A 6000-nucleotide genomic window follows, 5' to 3' on the forward strand; every position below is an offset into this window, starting at 1 on the left:
TGTAGCCGTCTTGCTCGCTTTGGAAGATCTGCAGAAAAAGTGACCTTGAACTTCCAAAAGGAGATGTGCTCAGGGCCTAATTCAGTACAAGTTTTTCTAAAAATAGATTTAAGTTTCACTTCTTTCACTGCACATTGGCCTTTGGCAAAATAGGGGCTGGGTTGAGATGTAGCTGCACAATGAACTGTTGGTTAATGTAGGTCTCAGCTCTCTGCTTGAGCTGTAGGATAGTCACATGACTATGACCATGCAGCGGGATGGCAGATGTGCATCTGTTCTTGGCTCTGCCACAGCTGCCCCATATGTGGAAGGGGTATGCAGTGCATGACATTAAAATATACACAGACACCCCATGAATTCTGGGTGTTGAGCATGTGCGTTAAGACTAACCAAGATTCTGAGCCAATCAGTGTGAAGGGCAAAAGGTTCCTCATTTGCAAACGTGCTCCTGGCACCATGCCTCATCCCCATGGTGGATCCAGGTTCTGCCTCCTCACCAGACATCCTCATCAGATTCAAACTTAATGTGTTCATGGATTTCCTGCAAGCTCAGGAGCTGTGCATCCTGCTTTAACCAACCTCTGGATAAAAGTGTCCTCCTGCCTCCAACAAAACATCTCCCCTTTACATGACTAACACGTCTGACTTATTAGCCAGAGATGGTGGTGAACATGCTCCATCTGTCCCTGCTACTAACACTCCAGGGAATTGTCTGTTCTCTCACACACACCTCCTGTTAGAAATGTGGACTGGTCTAGCTCCTGGTGGGGTTCTAAGAGGGCTCATCATGTTCAGCAGAGACAGCGTCCTCAATCTTCCCTGGCTCCCACCTCACACACAGATAAGCCAACAAGTAGCAGCTATCAGCTGTTTTCAATAAAGCAGCAACATGATGATGGGTTCTGAAGCCCCTGAGAGCATCATGTGCAAATTGGTGGCAAAAACCAAAGCTCCCAGATCCTTACTCAATGAGGGCAAAGGACCTATAGGATATTCCTAGAAGTGCTGACTGCTCACTGGGCCTGGTCCATGCGGACTGACAAGGTTTCAGTCCTAGGAAACAATCCTGACCCAATAACAACAATTTTTGTGTGGGTTATATTTTCATAGAATCATATAATATCAGGGTTGGAAGAGACCTCAGGAGGTCACCTAGTCCAACCCCCTGCTCAAAACACAACCCATCCCCAACTAAATCATCCTTATACATCCTCTTTATATATAAAATATATCTGGCCAAAAAAAACAACAAATAAACAATCCCTGGAACCTAACTCCTCTATTTGCATTAATTCTTATGGGGAAATTGGATTCGCTTAACATCGTTTCACTTAAAGAAGCATTTTTCAGAAACAGCTACAACGTTAAGCGAGGAGTTACTGTATATTTTTTTAAATAATGTCAAAATGTGAGGGCTCTGGCGTGGGTCTGGTGATGAGGGGTTTGGGGTGTGGGAGGGGCCCAGGACTAGGGCAGAGGGTTGGGGTGCAGGGGGTGAGAATTCTGGGGTTGAGTGGGGATGAGGGGTTTGGAGTGTGGGAGGGGCTCAGAGCTGAAGAAGAGGGTTGAGGTGTAGGGGGTGAGGGCTCTGGCCAGGAATGCGGGATCTGGGGTGGGACAGGGCTGGGGATGAGGAGTTTGGGGTGCAGATAGGCTGCCCCAGGGCAAGAGCCAGATAGGAGAATCCCCCCCAATCCTCTCCCTGAAGGCAGTAGTGAGCTCTGGGGGAGGCCCCCCCCCGGCACCTCACTTATCTCGCACCACTGTCACCGCACATGCTTCTAGGGCCCCTCTCAGGTACAGGAAGCCCCCTTGCCTCCCCTGCATGTGCAACTTCTCCCCTACTGCTACCCCCCACTGTAGCCTCACTGGGGGTGGGGTGTGGGGCTGCCCCTCATCCAGCGTGGGGCAGGAGCAGTGACTGCAGATGGGGGGGTGGTTGTGCTGGTGGAGGGTCCCTCTGGAAAATGAAAGGGTCTGAGGAGGAAGGGCAGGCTCAGGGTCAGTCTGCCCTGGCAGTAGTGGGTGGGGGCACTAGGACCCTGTGGTGGCAGTTGATGCAGCGAGGCAGCATAGAGGTGCAGGGGAGAGACAGGGATGGTCTGCTCTGGGGCCCCGGGGAGGTGCATGGGGGCAGCAAGTGGGGGCCGGGGACACTTGGGGGAGGCACGCAGGGGTGGAAAGTGGGGCTGGGGGAGAGACCTGGCCTGAACATTGATGGAGCTGGGCCCCCAGGCCCTGAATATTGATGGAGCCTGGGCACCACAGGCCCACACAACTCGCCGCCCCTGCCTCCACTCGCAGCAGGGCTGGAGTGTGTGGCTTTGCACCTGTTGTGCTCTCCGGATTCTGGGCTGTCCAGGACACAGGGGAGGTTAGTCCTCTTCACTCTGGGAGCCTCCCCATCTCCAGCAATGTGGCCAATTCTATACCTATGTCACAGGAGAGGAATTGAGGCATAGGGAGACAAGTGACATGCCCACTGTCACCCAGGGAATCTGTGGCAAGGCTGGGAACAGAACCAGGATCCCTTGAACCCTGCTCTAACCACTAATCTCTGCTCCCTTCCTGTATCAGCAATGTGCACCTGCAGGACCCTCCATAGACCAAGGAACCTGCCATCTCTGGGTCACGGAGCGCTATAACTGGAGAGCTGTGCTAACAAGAATCCCGGTGTGACCCCCGCCAGCTGGTCTTCCCCATACTCAGCATTTCTTTTTCCCACTGCAGTGTCCCTGGGCTCTCTGTCTCCCCCAGATGGCATGTGCTGTCATTGCTGACTTCCTACCTCTTTCTGACCTGCTTCACCTGGATGTTCCTGGAGGGGCGCCACCTTTTCCTCACCATCAGGAACCTGCAGGTCGTGAATTACATCAGCACCAGCCAGTTCAAGAAGAATTTCATGTACCCGTTTGGCTACGGATTCCCAGCCCTGGCAGTGGCTATTTCTGCAGCATTCAACCCAGGTGGCTACAGAACTCCCAGACAGTAAGTGCAGACCCTTCGCCCTCCACACTGACACTAAGCTGCCCCGAGCACTGTAGCTGAGTTGCCCACGTGCCATATATCTACAGACCTCACACCACTAATGATCCCAGCTCGACTCCCAGGTCCCAGGCCGGGTTTGCGGTGCTGGTGGAAAGGAAACAACCAACCTTCTTCCTGTGTAAAAAGTCCTGAGGATTCCCTCTCTCTTCTCCCTCCTCTAAAATGAGGAACTTCCACTAAGAAGGGTGTGGCTTCTTCTAGACACTCCAGGCGAGACCCTTGGATGGTGTAAATCAGTGTAGTTCCACTGCTTTCAATGCGGCTAAACTGATTTACATCAGCTGAGTCTGTGGCTCTCCATCAATACTGCATGACTCTGCCAGAGAAAGAGTAATCTGCACACTTTGTTGGCACCAGCAGGCCAGACCTGCTCACATCTCTCTCTTTTATCTCACTCTATCCCCCCCAGGTTCTTATTCCACACCCATCACCATGGTATCTGAGCTCTGAGTGTTTACACCTGTGTAAATGAGGATTAACTCCATGGATTCTTATGGCGCGTCTCTGGATTCACACTGGTATAACGGGTCCACATCTGGCTCTGGGACTGTGTTCAAGGTTTTCAGTGTAATCTATTTTTTGTTTCAGGACACAATCTGCTCCAGTGGCTGTGTCATAGATATAGAGAGAAGGCTAGCATAAAATCCCTCCTTGGCAGCTGTACTGAATCACTTTACCTGTAAGAGGTTAAGTAGGTCAAATAACCCAGTTGGCACCTGACCTGAAGGAACAATGAGGAAAGAAGATACTTTCAAATCTAGGGGGCAGGGGGAGGATTTGTTTTTGGCTCTGTTTTTTCCCTCTCTGGATGGAGAGAGAAGCCAAGCAGTTACAACATCTCCTGAAAATATACCTGGAATAATCCATCTAAAATTACAGAAACTGTAAGTAAAGCAAGGAAATACATAAGATTATTTTTTGCTTTAGCGTGTGAATTTTCCCTATGCTAAGAGATAATTTTATTCCTGTTTTGTAACTGTGAAGCTGAGCCAGAGGGGAATTCTCTGTGTTTTAAATCTTTTTATTTACCCTGTAAAGTTACCTTCCATCCTAATTTTGCAGGTGTGATTCTTTTACTTTTTTTGTAAATAAAGTTTCGCTTTTAAGAATCTGATTGATTTTCAGTGTCCTGAAGACAAAGGGCCTGGTCTGTGCTCATATTGCTAACCAATATTATTCTCAAGCCTCCCCAGGACAGGAGGTGAAGAGGTTTGGGGGGATATTTTGGGGGGATAGGGTTCCAAGTGACCCTTCCCCAAATTTTTGTGTAAATCACTTGGTGGTGGCAGCAATATCGTCCAAGGACAAGGAAAGGAATTTGTGCCTTAGGGAAGTTTTTAACCTAAGCTAATACAATATAAGCTTAGGGGGTCTTTCATGCAGGTCCCCACATCTGTACCCCAGAGTTCAGACTGGAGGGGGACCCTGACAGGCTGAAAAGGGGTAATATATTCATATTAATGTCACCGCACTGGGATAATGTGCTTTTTCTTCCTCCCTGCCTGTAGCTGCTGGCTCGGCCTGGAGAGAGGCTTTCATTGGAGCTTCCTGGGTCCAGCCTGTGTCATAATCCTGGTGGGTACCACACAGAACCACAGGGCCCCCTTATCCTCTCACCTCTGTGACCCCACTGATTTCAGAGCAGCCAGGAGGAGAACATGAGCCATGTGGGACTGTGTTTCATGGGCCATCTGCTTTGGCTAGTCCTGGGATTAGTCCCTGTGCTGTATCCACAGGCCGACAGCCTTTACTCAGGCACAGCTGCCACAGAAACCAGTGGGAGCTCACCTTGAGGACAGCAAGAGTTTGGTCTAGTCCAGTTATTGACCAAAGCAATGAGGAAGGGAAGGGTTGCACCATGCAGTGTTTGGTGGGGGAAAGGACCTACATTTGATGGAGTGAAGATGACAAAGTCCATGCAGTTTCTTCCCCAGGTCCCAGGGCTGGGGAGATTAGTTACAGCCTGAAAGTGGCAGGGAAGAGCCTAGAGACAGGGTGATTCAGATCCTGCTCTCAGTTACACTGGTGTAAACTGACCCCACTGGAGACTGGAGTCACTTCATTTTTAACTTTGAGCAGAATCTGGCCTCTGTGATCCCGTTGATCCATCTCAGCCCTGGCTGTGCCATCAGCTCTATGCATGGGGAGGGACCAAGAGCTGCTAGAGGATATTACAGGAGAGGGGATGAGGGTCCCTGGTTCTGCAGCGTTCAGATCGGTCTCCTGGGATTGTTCTCTGCCTCTGCTGGAGTCACCAGCTCCAGATGAAACATGTTACAGGAAATATTTCCTGCTGTTTCCACAGCTAAATGTGACGTTCTTTGCCCTGACCCAGTGGATCTTGAGAAACAGATTCTCCTCCCTCAGCGCACGTGTCCACTCTCAAAGAGCACAGTTGAGAAGGAAACAAAGCAACCCTGGAGGATCAGATCCCTGGTTTGGAAGGTCCTTGGCCTGCTGAGGGAGTGAGGAATTGCAGGAGGGGCAGGGCTGGCTCCAGGCACCAGCGCAGCAAGCAGGTGCTTGGGGCGGCCAACAGAGAGGGGCGGCATGTCTGGCTCTTTGGCAGCAGGCCTATCACTCCCTCTTGGAGTGAAGGACCTGCCGCCGAATTGCCGCTGAAGAATGAAGCAGCAGTAGAGCTGCCAGTGAAGTGTCGCCCATAGTGATCAAAGCTTTTTTTTTTTTCTGCTTGGGGTGGCAAAAATGCTGGAGCCAGCCCTGAGGAGGGGAACGGCATATCTAGGATTCATGGGAATGAATTCCCAGTGTGTTTGCATTGACAGTAACCCTGTCCCACACAGGAGAGCAGGGACCAGTAGCTCCACCCCACTCTGCCCAGATCCTCCTGACCCAATTGCTCTCCATAGGGTTATTGTAACGGGATCTCACCATCTGCCTTTTTCCGGGTTACTGACCTTTAAAGCCATTGCCCAACTCTTCATTCTGGGC

General features: G+C 50.8%; 1 protein-coding gene across 1 annotated transcript in view; it reads left to right on the forward strand.

The window, feature by feature from the left end:
• Positions 1–4036, forward strand: part of LOC115642091 (adhesion G protein-coupled receptor E3-like) — a 43972-nt gene extending 39936 nt beyond the window's left edge. Inside the window, exons 16-17 of the mRNA XM_030545492.1 lie at positions 2731–2988; positions 3458–4036. Of these exons, the coding sequence (XP_030401352.1) occupies positions 2731–2988; positions 3458–3520 (321 nt within the window). The 3' untranslated portion in view covers positions 3521–4036. The remainder of the gene's footprint in view (positions 1–2730; positions 2989–3457) is intronic.
• Positions 4037–6000: the final 1964 nt, after the last annotated feature.

The sequence above is a fragment of the Gopherus evgoodei genome, unplaced genomic scaffold (genome assembly GCF_007399415.2).
Source record: "Gopherus evgoodei ecotype Sinaloan lineage unplaced genomic scaffold, rGopEvg1_v1.p scaffold_37_arrow_ctg1, whole genome shotgun sequence".
Classification (NCBI taxonomy): domain Eukaryota; kingdom Metazoa; phylum Chordata; order Testudines; family Testudinidae; genus Gopherus; species Gopherus evgoodei.